General features: G+C 44.0%; 1 protein-coding gene across 1 annotated transcript in view; it reads right to left on the reverse strand.

Moving 5' to 3' along the window:
- trpc5a (transient receptor potential cation channel, subfamily C, member 5a) overlaps window positions 1-17,269 on the reverse strand; it is a 25,676-nt gene extending 8,407 nt beyond the window's left edge. The window contains exons 1-11 of the mRNA XM_076162984.1: window positions 17,237-17,269; window positions 16,894-16,996; window positions 16,073-16,323; window positions 14,760-14,876; window positions 14,605-14,667; window positions 14,375-14,512; window positions 12,947-13,153; window positions 4,623-4,760; window positions 3,401-3,599; window positions 2,520-2,659; window positions 229-429 (exon numbers count right to left, since the gene is read on the reverse strand). Coding sequence (XP_076019099.1) covers window positions 229-429; window positions 2,520-2,659; window positions 3,401-3,599; window positions 4,623-4,760; window positions 12,947-13,153; window positions 14,375-14,512; window positions 14,605-14,667; window positions 14,760-14,876; window positions 16,073-16,323; window positions 16,894-16,996; window positions 17,237-17,269 — 1,590 coding nt within the window. The remainder of the gene's footprint in view (window positions 1-228; window positions 430-2,519; window positions 2,660-3,400; window positions 3,600-4,622; window positions 4,761-12,946; window positions 13,154-14,374; window positions 14,513-14,604; window positions 14,668-14,759; window positions 14,877-16,072; window positions 16,324-16,893; window positions 16,997-17,236) is intronic.
- Window positions 17,270-18,272: the final 1,003 nt, after the last annotated feature.

Consider the following 18,272-nt stretch of genomic DNA (forward strand, 5'->3'; position numbering starts at 1 on the left):
TAACCTGGTACACCCTGGTAACCTTACATGGTACAAAGAAGTAGCAGTAGAAGTAATACATATTGTTTAACTTAGCCTGGGTCAATGCACAAGTTACAGTCACACAGCAGTCAATCATCTGCATAACAGTTTATAGCACAATTTAAAAGCAGTGCCGTGCCATGCAGCTTTTTGCTGTTAAAACCCATTTAGAACAGAAATGGAGAGAGGTGCGTCGTCTCTACGTACCAGGCAGTATATGAAGAGGAACTTGAGGATGTCCAGCAGCATGCGGCCCAGCGATATCTGCAGTGGGCCCAAGTGGGAGTTGGCAGTGAAGAGGGAAATGAGTCTGAGCGAGCTGAAGATGTTAGCGATGGCGAACAGAGCCTCGGCAATCAGCGTGGGGTGCCACATCTCCCACTCCTCCCGGGGCCGTGAGGAATTGTACTGCAAAGGGGAGGAGGACGAGCAAAGGCCATTTTTTCGTTTGTGTAAAATTCATTCAGTCCCTTCACATGTATGTTAAAATATTGATAATGCTCTGCTTGAGGTAATACATTCATTTTCTTTCACCAAAATGAGACTTAAATCATCATAAATGGAAGTCTCTGCTACCATCTTGTGGTAAACTAGTGTTAACACAGGACAGGCAGTCTGAATGGTTGTCTACGGCCTCAAAATAATCTTTAAAATATGGAATATCAGTTATTCACACATGTAAAGATATTATCATTTTCCGTAGTGAGACCATCAGAGGACCGGGCTCGTACAGCAGTTACACAATCCATGATGTATACTCTGAGAATGGCAGAATTCCGATTAATGTGTGGAGCTTAATGGCGGTGGTATAAATCCTGGGCCCCAAAGCGATTCCATTCAATCTATATTAATTAGGAAATGATTCATTGCAAACCATTCATTTCAACCTTGATTCAATTATTCCTAATTCAACACTTTGTTTTCCCTTAAAGCTTCAGTGAAGTTACAAATGTGCAAACTAAATTACTCACAATTAATTAAGACTAAAGATTAAGATTAAGATACTTTATTCTTGTCATGCAGTACAAAGAATATTAAATACTACTATTCCTAGCTTTTTTTTGTTTAATTTTGCCACTTCAGATCACTGCAGTCAACATAATGAAAATGGACGCATCACCTAATATTCATGCACCTTAACATGCTTATAGCTCAGACAAATAATGATGTATCACATAAGTGAACCCCGTGTCCTTTGTGCATCTCACAGTGCAAATAATATTCTCAAAGTAAGGGCTCAAAGTTTAGAATTCCGCTTGTTGGCAAAGCAAACAGGAAACGTGTGAAAGAGTGTTCCCCTTATCATTTGGCGATGCTCAGTTGGTTCTCTGTCCACGCCTGTTTCCGTTTTGGACTCTAAACCAGCCTTCAGATTTTATTGGTGGTGTGTGAGAGTGACTCTGATCTGAGAGGCTCAGAGGTGTGAAGATTACATAGGTGTGACAACATAAGGTTTATCACTGACACACACACACAACCGTCACACACTTAACACACACTTTGACCTACACACAGACACACACACACACTTTACTATAAGGTGAACCTGTCAGCGTGCGACTGTGCGATTGTTCCTGTGAATAACAGTGGATTCAGTCTCTGTCTGTATGTTTCTCTTTATGTCTGTCTCTCTCTCTCCCTCTCTTTCTGTCTGTCTCTCTCTTTCTGTCACTCTCTCTCTCTCTTTTTCTATCTGTCCGTCTCTTCTCTCACTCTTGGCTTCCTCTTAGTTCTAAATTCTTAAATAAATAGACTTCCACAGGACTTCTGTCTTGTTAAGCCTCTATTAGCATCGACACACACACACACACACACACACAGACACACACACACACACACACAAACACACACACACACACAAACAGATGCACACTTATCAATTTATACACTCTCACAGACCTTCTTCTCTCTGCTGTCTGTCTCTCACTGCGACACACACACAGACACACACACACTGCACTGATCACATGTAAGGGTAACTATATGTGTGTGGTGGGGGGGGACCTGTGTAGGAGAACCACCCGCGACCATCACTGACTCACAGCTGCTGCAGATGGCCCAGCCGTCTGGTGTGTGCGTGTGCGTGTGCATGCATGTTTGAATGTGGTTGTGTGTGTGTATGTGTATGCCGATGTGTGTTTGCTTCAGTTGCATTTTAATAAACAGATCAGTCTTACATTATTAATGCTGAAATCTGTGCTGTGAAAGTGCAAATGTGTTGTGCTGTAAAGTAACGTACGCACATGCACGGATGGGTCGATTGATAAGTTGTGAGCCACATTGGTTTTAGTGCAAACATCAACCAGAGTAAAAAAGATCAACCGATGAATTATTTAAGCACTTGGATTCATACAAAAAAATATTTCCAAACCAGGTATTGGAGCAGATTGATAAATAATGAGCCAAGCATGGAAAGCTCCCTCCTACTGTTTCACTTTCCTTCTTCTCCCTCTCTCTCTCACTCTATGACACACACACACACACACCATCACCCACACCTTAACATAGGCCACTATCTTCAGCGATATGGTGGCCAGGTACAGCGAGTTCATGGCGAAGTCCATCAGATTCCACCAGTCGTGGATGTACTCTGTGAAACCCCCATCCCACATCTCCTTAATCTCTGCCCAGATGAAGCCTGAAACACACACACACACACACATACACACACACACTGTTTTTTAACACATGTAGCAGAATTATGGCCTGTAGCAAGTCTACAGTATCTTTATCTTGCATGGTTTGAGGAATGCGCTCATCCAAAACGGTAGAATAACTTTGAATTTTTATCAAGAAGAGGAAGACATGACGACGGTGATGATGATGGAGGGGAACAGATGGTTTTGTATTTTTCTAAGTCATTATGGGTCAAATTTGGAAATGATTTAGCATCAGAGCTGAGGGAGAATATGGAGATGTAATCACTAATTTTCACACCCACATTCACACAACCACCTCCTACACACTTACAAGTACCCGACTACACACACCCCCACATCCCAGCGAACACACATGAAGATACATACAAGATTACAGACTCTCTCTCACTTAGCAGCTCGCTCGCTCTCTCTCTCTCTCTCTCTCTCTCTCTCCTTCATTCTCTAGCGTTCTCTCTCTGTCCCAGACACACCAGCCACTCTGACTAATGTAAGTCTCAGTGAAGCAGCGATGGATGAGGGTTATCAAGGAGGATGGATAGATGGTCAGGAAATACTGGAATGTCTTGGGAGTAATAGCAAACTACCAAAAGATGTTAGGGCGAAGAGAAATTTGTAATAGATAAATAAATTAACTTAATGTGATTAAACATCTAAGAGAAAAATGATCCTCCTAAAAGCTATTAACATTCTAAGATAAGCAAACAAACTCAAGGATTTACCGAGCACCCATGGGAGGATCATCCACTCCACGATGGTGGGTGGGGGTCCCTGCATGTGCAGATTGGTGCGGGCGATGTGCTGCGATGCCAGCAGCAGCAGGAAGAGGAAGGTCAGGTAGGAAGCCGTGTGACAGATGAACTTGATGAATGGCTTCTTAATGAAACGGCCCAGCGCACTCTTAGGAGCCAACAGGTAGATCTGTGGGGGGAGGAGAGAGAGGACGGGGGAGAGAAGGAGGGACAGAGAGAGGGAGTGGATGAGAGGGAGAGGAGAGAGGGAGGACAGAAGATATTTGAGTCTGAATGTGAAAGAGAGGAGATGTGCTGTGTGCTGTGAGGCAATAATTGAATAACAACCCCATAAAGGAAATGTTCTGATTACTTCATCCGTCACGTAAACACTTTAACCAAATTATTGTATTAATATCAAACTGAGTCACTTAGACTCCATGAACTGACCTGTTTACTCCTCATTTAAATAATCATTTCCTTTTCCTTCATCTGCAAATGCGCCACATAGGTTAGAAAGTCAAAAATACATTATTCCTTATTATTCCTGTACGTTACCAGAACATTTTATTTCAATCATAAACCACTGAAGCCCGAGTGGAGCTGTAGCAGATGATTAAGGGGATTTCAAGGTTCATTGAAGTGAAACCATAACCCAGACTGTCCACTGAGTGACACTGTAGCACTGAGAAACTGGAAGGACTCGAAAAGGGGAATAGTTACAGTCATTAACCAGAGAAAGTCCCTGCCACCGGCCAGTTAAAGTTATTCCTATCAAGCTTATAGCAGAGCATCAAGTCTTGGCTTTTCTAATCATATACACAATCGTGTTTATCTGTTCGTAGAGGCTGTCCAACAGCAATGATTGCACAAAAAAAGCGCAAACATTTAAAAAGAACGTTTTATCGAGTGTGAAGTTATGATAGAAATGCAGAGGCTGAGCTACTTTCAGACTAAATGTTTCAGATGTATTACTCGGCCTCCTGAAAAAAACATTATATGAGGTGCTGACTGTCAGAATGCGCTCAATAGAACCAGAAGTATGCAGACTGTGAATGTAGTATTCTTCCCTGAGGGCTTAAGTGATTAAAAGGTCAAGTTGGTGCAACAGAAACATAATCTTCCTTCTGATTCCTGTAAACTACCACAACACGTTAACCAAATCATCAAATTAATCAGATTTCTACTCCATCTCCCCTCCTTCCATCCTTACCACAGAGAAGACAGGAAACAGGAGTCCGATGATGAAGCAGGTGACCAGTTTGACCACCCAGTGTCGCCTCCTCCAGCCCGGGAAACCATCGTACCAAAGAGTGGCCAGGAGCTGCTGGCAATTCGGCTGAGCCACAAACTGGAGGGAGGGAGAGAAAGAGGGGCGGGGGGACAGGATATAACTTATTTTATCCATTAGAGCTTTTTTTTCTTGGCCACTTAAAGGCGCTGTAGAATGGTGAATCATTTGTGGTGGCAAATTTACTGTCAAGTGACGGAAAAACAACTAGTGTTGTTAGTCGATTCACTACATGCTAATCCCCAACACTGATCAAGTGTGTGTGTGTGTGTGAGTGTGTGTGTGTGTGAGTATAATGGATAAAGTGATTTAACAGTCGCAGGAAGAAACGTCAGGAAAAAGGTTTAGAAGTCAAACCAAGGTGGCTCCTCCCTCTTCTCTCCTCTTGTCTCCTCCCCCTTTATTCATATCACTTTCCCCCCCTCCTCATTAATACATGCTTCACTCTCCTCCGTCTCCCTTTCCTCCTCCTCCTCTCCTTTGGACCACTTTTCATTTATAACCCTAGTCTTGGTTCTCTCTCCTGTCATCCTCCTTCCTCCTCCTTTTGACCTTTTCTAACCCCTCTTCTCCCTCTCTGATTTTTCCTTTCCTATCCTCATCAATCATTCTGTTTTTACGCCTTAAATATTCTCTTCTTCTCTCCTCATATACCTGTCCTAACCTCTCCTGCCTTCACCCACATGCCCTCCTCCTCTTCCTCCTTTTACCTTCCTGCTCTTCCCCCCTTTCTTATCACCTTGTCCACCTCATCCTCACCTTTACACCACTCCTTTGCCTCTTTTCCTCCGTCCAGACCTTTGTCTATTCCCTTCCTTTTTCCCATTCCCCTTGTCTTTCATTTCCTCCTATTCTAGTTTACTAGTCTTATTTCACCCACCTCCTCTCCTCCTCTTACCCCACTATCTCTTTTCTCCTCACCCTCTCGCAACTCATCCTTCTGACTCGTCTCTCCTTCTTCATCTCTATTCTCCTCTCATTTTTCATTCGCTCCTCTGTCCTCCTTCATCTCTGTCTCTCCTCTGTCTGTTCTTTGCCATTTCTTTCCTCCCCCCTTTGATTGTTCTCACTTTTCGCCGCACCAGTCTCCCCTCCTTCTGCATCCTTCCTCCCTTCCCGTCTCTGTACTATCTTCTACTTTTTCCATTTTTTACCCCTCTCCTCTTTTTGGTTGGCTGTTGCTAGGTAGCAGTATGCTAATGAGGGAGTTAACTACGGCTGCCTGCTCCTCTCTGCTCCTTAACATTTTTGATTCTGAATAAATGCAGTCATTGGCGACGACGTAACGACTACGGCTTCTATGACCAATCAGAGGGCTTGCTCACACTGGGCAAAGAGACCTAAGACCATAACATAAAGCAAGTGGGAATCTGGGACAGGAACAATCAGATTTTGGTTGGGTTGTTAAAAAATCTATACTAGTGAGCGGGTGAGAGGGTGATTTCAAGTATTGAAAAAGTATTGATACTGGAAAACGTAGTAATGCAAATTGTTCATGACATCGATTCTACAGCCTTCACATAGAATGCAGATGTTTTTGTCATCATGGTGAAAATGAAGCTGTTTTTAGCTGTTTAAAGAAATGTTGAATGTAAAAACAATATAATTCCTTCAAAAACATTTAAAGAAATCATATTATATATTATATTTTCCACTCCTCAGGAGAAATATCTGTTACACAATTCCAAACTCATTCAAATCTTTTGGACTTTGTCCAATACAGTAGATCGATATGAGCTTTAAAAAAAACTTCAAAACAGAAAGCTTTCTCCATAGGTTTGACTCATTTCTAATGCAGTGTCCTTCACATCCTGGCCAATGTGATTGATGCTACATGTTTCATGTTGTAAAGTAGGTAGTACTGACATTTTCATACTTAATCATATTTTGCCATTGTCAATAAAATAATGTACCACTTCAAGAAGAGGTTATGACAAAAATGTAGGGAAACTTAAGAAATGATCAATGATTGAATTCTTCCACAGCTGATTGTGACTGGATTTCACTAGCATGTCAAATCCAAAGCTCATTTCATAAAATTTTGAGTTGTCGATAGCACACGCACACACATGCACACAACACACCCTGATAACTAAATAAATATATAATCAAGTAAAAAATATATAGTAATATCACAGTAGTATCACATGTAAATCATAGCTACTGCAGCGAGATTGGGGGTTGATTTATACCTTTTCATCTTTATTCACACTAACAATAATAATAATAACACAGCCAGGACCGACAAAAAGTGACAAATGGCTGTTTAAAGGTGCTAATAAATGCACCGGGCCGTCCAGCTGCTACACTTGAAGAAATCACAAGAAGTACCCGAGCAGCGAGCCAGCCTCTCCTGAGAAGCTCAGTCAGGTTGTGATGACTCATAATAACTTGTCGAGTGAAGCAGCAGCTCGCAGTGCAGAGCGCCGGATCTGCATCATCATTTGCATTTTAGTGAGCAGAGAAACTCACACAGAAGCAAGGAAGCTGTCTGCTTTAACTTCACATGAACCCAACTGAGGAGGGATGGATGTTATAAATAGAAGACTGTGAACTTGTACAAATATTTATTTGATGTCCTGTTACTGTGCTGGGTATTTCAACTCAGCAGCAGTGCATGCTGGGATATCTTTGAGCAAAGTCACAAGCTAACTGTGTGCTCTCCACAGCAGCTGCCAGTCGCTAACCGAAGCAAATTCAATTTCTAACCAATCTGCATTGACCACTAAACTAACAAATATGCTAACCAAAGCCACGGTATGTAGCAGAGACTAATTTAATTTCTCCTTATGTATTCTGCAAAGCAATATGCCAAGCAAAGCTATGCTAAGGCTAATTCAATCTCACTGTGCAGACTCCTGTGATTTATATGCAAATATGCATTGGACGCTCTCTTGCTCTCTCTCTCTCTCTCTCTCATTCTCTCCCTCTCTCACTGTCTCCTTTGTTCGTTTCCTACCTGTGTCTCACTCATTACTTTATCTCTCTCACTATCTCTTGTCTTTCATTTCATTCTCATTTCCTCTTAACCTCTCTCGCCTTTTCACCACCCCTTCCTCGCTCCGTCTCTGCTTTCTCCCCTCTCTTTCATTCTGTTTCTTGCTGTCTCTCCCTTCCTCTGTCTCTCACCCCCTCCAATTCATTCGCTCCCCATTTGTATCTCAGTGTGTCTGTCTGTGTGTCTGTGTCTGTGTGTGAGAGAGAGATTCCCTCTAATTGATGATATGTGCTGATAGATCAATTAAAGTAATAACAGATTTGAATAAGAATGAAACATTAATGGGGGTCAATATATTATTCAGATACTGTCATGGATTATTCACTCACTCACACACACACACACACACACACACACACACACTGTCGAACCCGCAGCTATACACACAAACACAAACAAATTTCATCACACACGAGCAGCCCCCCCCCACACACACACACACACAATCCATTTATTATTAAGGCCACTGTCAATGTATAATTTAACAGAACTGTAAACTATCACAAGCCCAAAGACCAAAAATGGGTTTTTTTACACAAACGGGCATCCATTTTTCAGTGGTTTCATTGAGGGCTAAAAGGAGGTTAAATGGTAAAAACAAAGGTCTGTTGTTAACGGCTCTGTTTGATTCAAAACAGCAGAGGAGAAGGAGAGAGAGAGAGAGAGAGAGAGAGAGAGAGAGAGAGAGAGAGAGAGAGAGAGAGAGAGAGAGAGAGAGAGATGAAAGGCAGGCAGGCAGGCAGGCAGGCAGCAAAGCATCGAAGCTCGCCGTCTTCACCTCCAGTGGACAGATGACAGAAGGAAACCGATGAAAGCAAAGAAATTACAAAATGAAAGAGAAGGGCGAAGAATGTACCAAAGTAGACCCAAAGAAAGAACGCACAAACGTAAAGAAGCTTGTATTTAAATAAACAGTGAGGCGAGTATGTGAAAACATAAAGAAAACGGAAGCAATCATCAATCTAGTTAGAACGGAAAGAGAGAAAGAGAGGGGGGGTGGGCGGGGGAGAGAGTACGAGAGGTGGAACACCGTGCAGGTACAGAAATCAGGTACAGAAATAGAGCCAAGAAGGAGTGAGTCACAGCGGAGGGATAGATAGTCTTCTTTCATTTCTCTCCCAGTTTGTTTTCCTCTCTCTCTCTCCCTCTCCGTTTCTCTTTCTATTCCTCTGCGGCATCATCATCCAAAAAGTGAGCAAAGTGAATAATTCTGGAAGCTCAACCTCCTCTCTCTCTCTTTCGCTCACACGCACACACACACACACACAGTCTTTATCTCTACATCTACTCTGCTAACTCATCTCCATCTTTCTCACTTCATTTGTTCTATTCTTATCTTCCTTCCTTAAAGACGACAAGGTGAGGAGAGGAAAGAGAAGATAAACAAGTGAGGTGAGGCAAGATGAGATAACAAGAAAAGTTCAGAGGATGAGGAGAGGAGACAAGGAGAGGAGAGACATAAGAAGAGACATAAGATGAGGACACCAGGACGAGGGGAAGTAAAGGAGGGACGAAGACGAGTCCAGACAAGGTCAAAATACAAAATGGAGAGAGCAATACAGAGGAGGAGAGGACGATAGAGGGGAAGATAGGGCAGAGGAGTGTTTGGAATGCTGAGTTGGACTGTCAGAGCTGTGTGTGTGTGTGTGTGTATATGTGTGTGTGTGTGTGTGTGTGTGTGTGTGTGTGTGTGTGTGTGTGTGTGTGTGTGTGTGTGTGTGTATTATATTGATCCCACAGACACATAGGGAGTATATTGAAGATGTAATTTGCATTGATCTCACTGGAGAATGCTGACGAGCCTCTCTCTGTCTTTCACACACACACACACACGCACACACACACGCAAAGTGGCTGTCAGAGGAGCAGCTGTCCAAAGGGACGCTCAGAGTGTCTTGGAGATGGAGAAACATTGTGTAGTCTTGCATAAGAGGCTGTCAGGTCAGACAGCGCCCCCCTGTGTCGGCACAGTGAAGGTCAACAGCCAAATTCAACAATGAGTTGTACGTGTTATCGGCTGTCAGATCGCATCTTTTCCTTGTGTCTTACACCCCTGACACGCGAGACAGAAGCTTGTCTCCCTTTGAACATCTCAGCTGAGAAAAGCTGACAAAAGCCCCTCATCATAGCCGCTTCTTCCTACTGGATAACTGAGGGAAGTCAGATTTGTTGGCGATTGCTAACTTCCTGTTAAGTTCACAGTAACTCTCAGTTGAATGATGGATACGACAGCCAAGTCTGTTACATTTTGTCCTAATTTCTCCAATGGAATGGCTGAGCCAAAACACATGAACACAGTGCTGTGAGTATGCTGATCATAAATGTTATTAGCTAACATTACTTGGCTAGCTTTAGTCTAGCCAACGATAGTACAATCAGAAGTAATCACCTGAGAATTCAGAATAGCAAGACAACATCTACTAGCAACTATCAAGCAACAACTTTTACGAAAATTATTTCAACTAATCTTCGTAAAATCAAAACTAATCACAAACAAAACAGCAACATGGCCTCTGCTTAATCAACGCACGTGACCAAATGTATGGAGCAGGAGTATAGCTTTGTGTGTATGTGCGAGAGAGAGAGAGAGAGAGAGAGAGAGAGAGAGAGAGGGAGAGAGAGAGAGAGGGAGCGAATGTGATTTCCTGGAGGAACAATAAAGAGCCGACAAAGGATATACAGCTCTCAATTCAATATCCTCTCCCATGCAAACACACACACACAGTTACATAATTTGCACTAAAAGCCTGGTGTTGCAGAGCGATTGTGTCAACGCTTCGTCTCTGACACCTCAACCTCCATCAAACAGGACACACACACACACCCACATACACACACACTGTAGATGACAAATACAGGAACAAAGCGGCCAACTCAGAAGAGGTTAGCTAGACTCAACACACCAAAGGATCAAATATATGACCAGAGAGAGAGAGACATAGAGGGAGAACGAGAGAGAGAGAAAGAGAGAGAAAGAGACAACAGATACACAACAGATACACAACAGAGACACAACAGAGCGTGAACACAACAGATGTGTTGTTGAAAAATGTCATGAAGAGGTGGAAAAAAGCAGATGAAAGAGAGAGAGGGAGGGAAAAGAGAGGGATAAAGAAAGCTATGGGAGAGCAATAGGAGGCAGGGAGACAGGAACAGTGTGTACGTACATTAAGGAGAGAGAGAGAGAGGGAATGCAGAGGTGAAGAGGGAAATGGAGAGAAAGACATTTGAGGATAGAGGCTGCAGTACGTGGAAGGCTTACGTAAGTGTACTGACAGTGTGTGTCAACCCGCTCCAGAGAGTGACACGCACACGCACACACGCACACACACGCACGCACGCACAAGCAAGCACACATTTCTGTCATTGAATTTCCATGCAAGTGTATAGACCAGAAACACACACCCCACTGGTACTGCACGCACAACTAACCATCTGCATGTTCTCCCAAACACACACACACACACACACACACACACAACACACACACACACACACACACAGACACACACACACACACACACACACACACACACACACACACACACACAACACACACACACACACACACACACACACACACAGGGAGTCTGAAGAGGGTAATGTGGCGTCTGCATGTTTGTCAACATCTGTTGTCATGGCATCCAGAGGCCTGGGTTTCTTCTTGTGTCTGTCCTGAGCAAATCTTTCTCTCTGTCTCTCTCACTACCTGGCTCCCGGCTTCTCTGTCTGTATCTCTCTCTCTTTCTCTCTGTATGCCTCTCTCTTCCCTGTCTCTCCTTCACTCCCTGTCTGCCTCTCTGTCTCACTCTCACTCCCCCTCTCCCCTCCTAAGTTTCAGCGTTCGTATCTTTTTCCGGTGACAGTCGCTCGTCTCATAACAAAGCATGACGCATCTTTAATTATGCGATCGTTGCCTGAGGAGGACGATGGTATGTGAGACATGGAACCTTTGCTGGGATAATAACCAGTTTGGAATCTTTCAGCATCTCAAAGAGGGACAACTCTTCTTCGTCGAATTGATGAATTAATAGCTTTGTCACAAAAAAGAAGTGATTCCAAATCTTCACATTTCACCTCTTTTCATTGAAATTGTGTTTTATTTTGCACCCCCAGTCCTTTATGCATCCATTCACCCTCCTCCTCTCTCTCTGTCCTTCCACCTCTCTTCCTCTCCTCCCCTCACCCTACCCTAGGTTTCATCCCGCTTCCACCTGTCTGACTGCTCTGCGGGCAGACGGAGGAACGCGGGTTAAAATGCAAGGCAGACAGACAGGCAGTCAGGCAGACGATGGGACGGACGGATAGATAGGGACAGACAGATAGCTAGGAATACAGCAAGGCTGACACAGACAAAAACAGACAGATAGAGAGAAAGACCACAGACAGATAGAGGCAGTTATATTTTACATTTACATTTGGTCAGATAGAGACAGAGACACAGACAAATAGAGAGAAAGACCGACAGATAGATGCAGACAGACAGATAGAGATAGACAGACAAGGCTCGCCGTAGGCTTTCTCTGTCGTCGCCGTCTGTTTCTTCATTCCATCAAACTTCTGTCTCTCATCCTCACTTCCTTCACTCACTCTATCCCTCCAGCTCTTCTTCTTCCTCTCGCTCTCTCTCTCACTCTGGCTTGTTCATTTTGCGTCCACACTCTCTGTCAGTTTCTTCAGCTCATTATTTCACTCCATCCAACACTCTCTCTCTCTTGCACTCCCTCCCATGGGATGAGCAGCTAAATCCCTCAAAGAAACAAAATTCTGTGTGTGTTGTAACCAAACCAGGACAGAAGGTTCTGGGTGTTCACTGTCAGATCTCAAGCTGCCGAATCCTCCGGAATCAATCAGAATTTTCCTTCAAGGTTTGAGAGATGATTGTATTTCCCTCAATTTTCTAGAATTTACTCAACTTAAAATTATTCCAAAATTTTCTTAGAAATTTTAAGAATTAATTACATTTTTTTAATTTATCAAAAAAAAAAAATTAATTGTGGATTCAAATTCATTAACCCTTTATCGGGCAAGTGACTTCTTTGCCCGATAATGAATTTCATTAATTTATTTTGGAATCAATAATTCTCTATAAAAAAGACAAACATTGATGTTCAGCAGATTTGGAAGAAATGTTTCAAAAAGAAATTTTGGGCAATAAAAGAATCACAGTATGATGTCGCTTAAGAGTTAAAGCTGCGATTAAAAATGCAAGACATATTTCAACAAGCCGCCTTTCTCTGTATCTCACCTCTTTTTGGTGGTATTTGATGGCCAGCTTGAGCTTGGCCAGGTCATGGCACTGCCTGGGGTCCAGCTCCTCGCTCTGGTCGTTGTCTCTGTGGTTCAGGATGGTCTCCAGCTCTCTGGAGCTCCTGGCCTGGTCCAGGAGGTCTTTGGCGAAGCGTTTGCACTGCTGAGAAAGCTCCTCATACTCCTGGCGAAACTCGTTCTCCACCTGAGGGAGAAATTTGCCATTTTCAGATTTTGAACTTTCTAAAAGGTCAAGCCCAGGATAGAGATGTCTAAAGGTGTTCGCAGCACAAGGTGGCCATAGGACTACATGGTCGCATAGCACACGCGCACACACCATTCATAACCCTTAAATCATAGCACACCAAAGAGCAAGTGCTACAAGCAATAGCACAGTGACACTTACACATTCTTTATGGTTTGTCATAGTCTGTTTAGCCTTTTTGAGAGTGGAGCTCTTTAGGGTAAAATGGGTCTTAGCGCTGCAAAGTTGAGGTTTTGCCGAGAGTTGCCACGTTGTCGCCTTTCCAACACTCCAACGTGCTGCGCTAGGGCGATAAGACAAGACCTTGAGTGGGGCAAAGATTTTACGACCCCATCAGTTTCTGGGTTTTGGCTCCACTCTAGCAGAGTTGAGACACTTTGAGCACTGAAGCTGCTTGGTGGCTCCTGATGGTCCAGTGCTTGATAATGACGGTTTATGTCGGCGTCTCATTTAATCTGACAGTATGCAGTAGATCACGGAAATAAAAACCTGGCAGGACTCACGCGGGCGACACTTTACTGATCCAAACACTTTCTGCTGGCCGACTGAATGAGACAAAACCCGCTCCAAAATTTTACAACCTAATTTAAAGCCTGCTGAAGGTTTTTATGAAGACCGCGGCTTCTATACTGCCGAGAGGGGTGGGAGGCTCTGGTACTCATGGCTGTGCGTCACTTCATCATTTGATACAAACAGGAAATATGGCAGAATTTGTGTAGTAATTGCTCGCACCTTGTATCCCCAGGTGTGAGCAATTTAACTTAAAGGCAGGATAGAAAGCCTGCTGGATAGGGGGCCTTGTAGGACTGGGTTGGAGAGCCTGGCACAAGACACTAGACCTGGCATCTGTACAAGATTGATCATAAATTTACCTGATGTTCTTGGGGAAATTATGCAGTATGATACTTTAGTTATAAAGTGGCATACAGTGTTAGAAAGACCACTCCAACCAGTGTGAGGGAATATGTACATGTTTTGCTCATCTGCAGGCCACAAATGATGTCATGGAAGAAGAAGAGGATAAGCAAAACTCAAGGAAAGCAAAGAAAATACCCGATGCTAGACAAAGTATGAATCGTCACTGTGGCTGCACAGCGAATACGGAAAAAACACAATTTGATCCCGGAAACACATTGACAAATCCTTGGTAAATCTCATCACCTTGCTGAGTTCTTTGAGCTCCCAGCCCAGTCTGAACGCGGTGAGGATGGGATCTTCGCTGGACAGGGCGATGAGGGACGGCGAGGCCAGAGCCTTGTAGATGTTGAGTCGAGACCGCGAGTGGCGAAGGCTGTCGACCTGCGAGAGAAACGAGACAGCGCCTTAGATCAGTTTGGGAAAACAAACACGTTCAAGTGAGAGGACCATTTTTAAAGACGTGATTATCTGACCTCGGAGCTGGAAACACACTCCACACAGTCACATCGGATCTGGTGAGGTCTGGGAATGGTGACCTACGATGAAGAAAGGTACCATCAATATTAAAGATCAAAATCATCATCATTCAGTCTTTAGCTTTCCGAGTTAGACTGGCGTTCGTCTTCACCTTCCGCTGGACAAGCAGCTTGATGATCTCGTAGTTGTTGGTGTGAGCAGCGAGCATGATGGGCGTGATGTCAGGGGTGAACTCCGAAAACTGGCTGTCCATCAGCAGCGAGGGAACCTGGGGGCGAGGAGGGAGGCGATTACCTTCATGATGATGACAGAGCAGTTAGTTTGTAGCACTTTTCCCAACATATGACAGAAATTCAATGAGCTTTGCAAGCTCCCCGAACACACAGACACACACACACACAATCTTTATTCCTGATTTCTCCCACTGCACACATCAAAGCAAAGTGAGAGGGAAAGTCTGCAAAACCTTCCCTCATCTACATCTCTCTCTCTCTCTCTCTCTCTCTCTTTCTCTCTCTCTCTCTCTCTCATTCTTGATCTCATTCATCTCTTAGTCCTAGTCTGAGAGAGTGAGAAAGAGACAGAGAGAGAAAGAGAAAGAGGGAGAGAGATGGGCATTACAAAAAGAGAGTGAAGGAAGGACAGAGAGAAACCTATCGATCATGATATAAACCCAGGGAAAGAAGAAAGAGAGAGAGTGTGTGCATTTGTTCCAATCCTGTCCAACTGAGAGGCGTCCAAAACTCTTCCCACAATCCTCTGCTTCGGCCAAGGGTTGGTTGCTATGGTGATATAGAACCTCGCAGCCTCAGACCGTCCAGGAATTGATGTTTTTCTTTCTCTCTCTCTCTCACCCCCTTCTTCATTTACCCTCCATCTTTATTTCAACTCACTTAAAGCATCCTCTTTCTCTCACACACACACTCACACAGCAGTGTCAGCAGACACACAAACACACAAGCACTGTCTGCATGTAAATCCTGTTTCACAGTGTGTCTCTAAAAGGAGCTGTTTAATTTACCTCTGCTCAGCAGAACGCTGCGTACGACTCATTATCTCTCTCTCTCTCTCTCTCTCTCTCTCTCTCTCATTCTCTCCCTCTCCCTCTCCCTCTCTCTCTCTCTCTCTCTCATTCTCTCCCTCTCTCGCTGCGTACGACTCATTATCTCTCTCTCTCTCTCTCTCTCTCTCTCTCTCTCTCTCTCTCTCTCTCTCTCTCTCTCATTCTCTCCCTCTCTCCCTCTCTTCTCTCTCACACACACACACACACACACACACACACACACACACACACACACACATGGATTGACGGATGAGTAAATGCAAACATGCATGCATGAATCCATCTGGATGCAACAGATTAATGAACATCCATCTCTCCTTCTCTCCTTCCTTCTCTCCTACTTACTGACATTCTTCCTCCCTCCTAATATGCCTAATTCCACCCCCCCCACACACTCGGACCTGTTTCTCGCCACTGGGCCTCCTGTGTGACAACAGCAGCTCCACGGCGCCCACCACCTCCTTCCTGATGGCGTACAGAAGGGCGTCGCCTGTGTGGATACCGTGGTCCAACAGCAGCTCCATGATCTCCAGGTTCTCATTCTCGATGGCGATGAGCAGCGCGCTGCGGCCCAGCGGGTCCAGGCAGTTCACATCCATATTGTAGTACACCTCCGCCTCCCGCAGGGCATGTTTGACACCTGCATAGTCACCTAGACAGAGAGAGGGAGAACAACATCGCTTAACGTCGCTTAAGTGAACAGAGGAGAGGACACCAGAATTGATAAGGCATGATGGGAGGACACAGCACAGCAGCAGACGAGACGAAAGAAAACAAGAGAAGACGATGAGAGGAGAGAAGAGAAGGTGAGAGGAGATGAGACAAGACAACATGGGACCAGACAAAGCAGACATGAGAAGACAACAAGATAAGATATGACTGACAAGCGGAAAAAAGATAAGATGTGAGTAGACGAGACCAGAGGACACAAGAAAGGACGAGGAGATGAGACAAGAGGAGATAGGACAAGGAGACAGACGAGAAGACAAGATGGGAGCAACCTGAAAGAAGGAAAAGGAGAGAACAATAGATGAGAAGAGGTGACAAAGTGAAGGACATAGGGAGCCAATAGGAGAAGAGTGAGGAGGACACAAGGAGAACAGGAGAGGTGATGGAGCATCGAAAACAAACACAAACAAGGTCAAAATACGAGACAGAGAGCAATGAAGAGGAGGGAAAGAACTTGAAGGGGTGTGTCAGAGCTCTCTGTGCGTGTGTGTACCTTTCTCCACAGCAGTGAGGTAGGCTCTCTCCTCGGCTGACAGCTCCACCTCTGCTCGCACAATCTGCAGTGGGATGCGGTCTCTGTAAGGCGAGTATGTCGCCTGGACCGCATCACAAAACGAGCAAACAAACAAGCAATATAATTTGATGAAAAGGAAAGACACTAAATGATTTCCTGAAGTTTAAGATGAGTGATGTGAAGTAAACATGCTATCTTATCTTATAAAAAATACTTTAATTTTATTTCATTTAGGCAGCGCTGTCACAGCTGGTTTATAGAATTCAGGATCAATAACGTGTGAGTGTGCATGTGTGTGGGTGTGTGCTTGTGGGTGTGTCACCTTTTTGTAGTACAACTGAGTCATGGGATTCATCTGGCCGCCCTGAGAGGAAGAGAGGTGGAAGATTTTTAATAAAGGAATTAGGAAGACGGATGTTTTTGCTTCTACATACACCGCAGGAAAAGCGGAGAGAGAGCAAGCGAGAGAGCGTGTGTGAGAGGGAGAGAGTTTGTTTGTTTGTGTGAATGAGAGGGAGAGTGTGTGAGAGGCGGCGAGACTGTGTGTGCATGAGAGGGAGAGAGACAGAGTGTTTGTGAGAGTGGGAGAGAGAGACATTGAAAGACTCAGTCAGACATGGATCAGGTCACAATTGAAAATGAAAAATAAAAACAAATGATATACTATTTTATTCAAAATTCAAATTTTGTAGAATGAACTCATTTGTAATAATGTAAGAACTCATTTTGAATTTCTGGCACTGTTGCCGGAATTTATCCAGTTTATTCTATTAGTTTATTTCATTTCAGCAAACATTTTGTGATAAATATTATTGAATTATTTTTCCGGCATTTAGTATTTTCCAGAAAGCAGCAGTGAATGTTGTGTTTGATGGTGTTTGTGTGAGTCTCTAATTACAGCGTAATTGGCTCACATTTGTTTACTTTGGCGTCGAAGACAAAAGACGCAGTTTGACTGTTTCACATTTTCATAAAGCAGCGAGAAGCCGCCGACCCTAAATGAAGTGAAAGCTGATGAACTGTGTGTGTGTGTGTGTGTGAGAGAGAGAGGAAGCATTTATTGGCGTGGGGCCTTTTCAGCCGCAGGGCGAGAGAAGCATGCCGGTGTCTGGGAAAGTCTTCAGGTCAAATCTCCAGGTGGGGAAAAATAATCAGTAAAACTCAGCGCGAGACGTGAATCCAGCAAATAAACACAACACAGCAGAAGTACAAACTTTCTCAAACCCAAACACATTCAGACGTATAGAAACCCTAAGTGGCAGTAAGGCCTCTTTTACAGGTCGGGTTGAGAAGGATTCCTGTGCATCCTTTGATCATGCATGTGTCCCTTGGATCCGATCACATTGCTACTCACCCGC

This window comes from Genypterus blacodes, unplaced genomic scaffold, assembly GCF_046128005.1.
Source record: "Genypterus blacodes isolate CSIRO-AG114 ecotype Tasmania unplaced genomic scaffold, CSIRO-AGI_Gbla_v1 ptg000129l_1, whole genome shotgun sequence".
In the NCBI taxonomy this organism is placed as follows: domain Eukaryota; kingdom Metazoa; phylum Chordata; class Actinopteri; order Ophidiiformes; family Ophidiidae; genus Genypterus; species Genypterus blacodes.